The sequence below is a fragment of the Electrophorus electricus genome, chromosome 18 (assembly GCF_041902795.1).
Source record: "Electrophorus electricus isolate QZ-2024a chromosome 18, ASM4190279v1, whole genome shotgun sequence".
Taxonomy (NCBI): Eukaryota; Metazoa; Chordata; class Actinopteri; order Gymnotiformes; family Gymnotidae; genus Electrophorus; species Electrophorus electricus.
Window position 1 is genome coordinate 2025676 of NC_137514.1, and position 1825 is coordinate 2027500.

General features: G+C 42.0%; 1 protein-coding gene across 9 annotated transcripts in view; it reads left to right on the top strand.

Annotated features, from left to right (window-relative positions):
• Window positions 1-635: 635 nt before the first annotated feature.
• The window catches only part of dnm2b (dynamin 2b), a 20547-nt gene continuing 19357 nt past the window's right edge, over window positions 636-1825 (top strand). For all 9 annotated transcript variants that reach the window (XM_081701342.1, XM_081701343.1, XM_027018850.3 and 6 more), the window contains exon 1: window positions 636-1100. In XM_081701342.1, the coding sequence (XP_081557468.1) occupies window positions 940-1100 (161 nt within the window). In that variant the 5' untranslated portion in view covers window positions 636-939. The remainder of the gene's footprint in view (window positions 1101-1825) is intronic.

Below are 1825 nucleotides of genomic sequence, written 5' to 3' on the forward strand. Positions count from 1 at the left end.
TCACTTTCCTCCCCCTTTACACACAAACACATACACTATCTTTTAGCTTTTTTCATTGTAAATATACTGATTGTTGATGCTGTTGATGGTGATTTACATTTAATGTTAATAAATGTATCATTTAGTCCCATCAAGTTGTCTGTCTTGATATCATTCAGATTGTGGTTGTTGCCAATAACATCAAAGAAATCACTGTCATTTAAATCCGTCAGGGATCAAATCATTAATGTTACTTTCTTTACTTAAAAATTAAAGATTGTGATTCTGATTTGATTTAATGAAACTGATTAATAATTGATACATAGTAAATCTTATGTATTGTGAAGGATTAGCAGGTGAAAGCCCTGCACATTATCTCACCATGCAAAACTAATCCCGGCTTTACTTTCACTTTGACGTCGTCCTGAACGTCATCCTTCTCTTCAGACGGTTTTTCTGGGCAGAACATCGGACTGATAAAAGTTAAGGGGCCGACGCGAAGGCCCAATCCAAGTCTTCTTCGTAAAACCCAGTAGACATCGTCCAATGAGTACACTCTTTACTTGATTGACGGTTATATTGTCTAATGGATATATCCATTTCCCATTAGAGGGCGGGTTTTTGGAAGTTTGTGGCGGTCGCCTGACCGGATGGGAAAAGGTTTTTTTTTTCCCTTCATCCCGTTAGCTGACTAGCTGGTGTCTTCGGAATACAGTGGTGCGATATTTTAGCAAATACCACTTCGTGATAGGTAGCTGCTTAGCTAAATTAACTGTGTGTCAACATTGCTTGAATAATTAGCTAAGTACTGCTGTAAACGTTTTGGTCAGGGTGTCTAATAAACTAGCAAACCTGGGTTAGTTTTCTAGCCTGCTAACGTCAGTCCTCAGGTCGTCGGACCCAAAGATTTTTCAGAACTTCAGGTCGCTAGATAAAGTTATCCGAGGTTTTGTGTCAGCCATGGGGAACCGGGGGATGGAAGAGCTCATTCCCCTTATCAATAAACTGCAAGATGCGTTCAGCTCCATTGGACAGAGCTGTAATCTGGACCTGCCGCAGATCGCTGTGGTCGGTGGACAAAGCGCGGGGAAAAGCTCCGTGTTGGAAAACTTTGTCGGCAGGTAAGTTAACGCTAGCTAGCTAGTAAAATTCATAACAGAACTTGTGTTTAAAACAGCGTTAAGTGTCAGTTTAGTTAAACAGACGAACCAAACTAGCTGGTCGCTCCAGGCTGCCTTGTTTATTAAATAACTGTGGTACTGAACTGTGTCTTGGGGTGAAATAACCGTGATACTGAACGGTGTCTTGTGGTTGCACTTCCAATCAGCTGTTCGTATTACAACGTCATGTCTCGTTGATTTAATCTACATGCAGCGACGTGTCGCACAGAACAGAACAGATATATGTGCACTAAAAAGGAAGGGAGGATCTACACATGGGGATTGTGAAATGTTAATGTTGTTTTTTCCGTAACCTTGTCAATGTCATTGTACGTTCAGAAGAAACGGTACAATGCAACGCCCTGGGTCCTTATCGGTTAAACCGTGATCTACTGTCTGTTGTCATTGTCATGCTGGTAGCAGGTGAAGAACAGGTTGTAATGTCAGCTGAGCGCGTTTTGGACCTACACAAGTTAGGATTCCCAGTCGGGAGTCTCTGCTAATAGCAGCCTACTTCAGAATAATGTAAGCGCAGGATATTTGAATAGTGACAGTACAGCCGGTAAACCGCGCTCACTATCATAGGCAGGCGTTTAAAACTGACGTATCGTTCATGTTATGACATGTTCGCTCTAGCAGGACTGCCCGTGGCAATGTTTAGGCGATTTCTGAGTTCCAGAAATTGT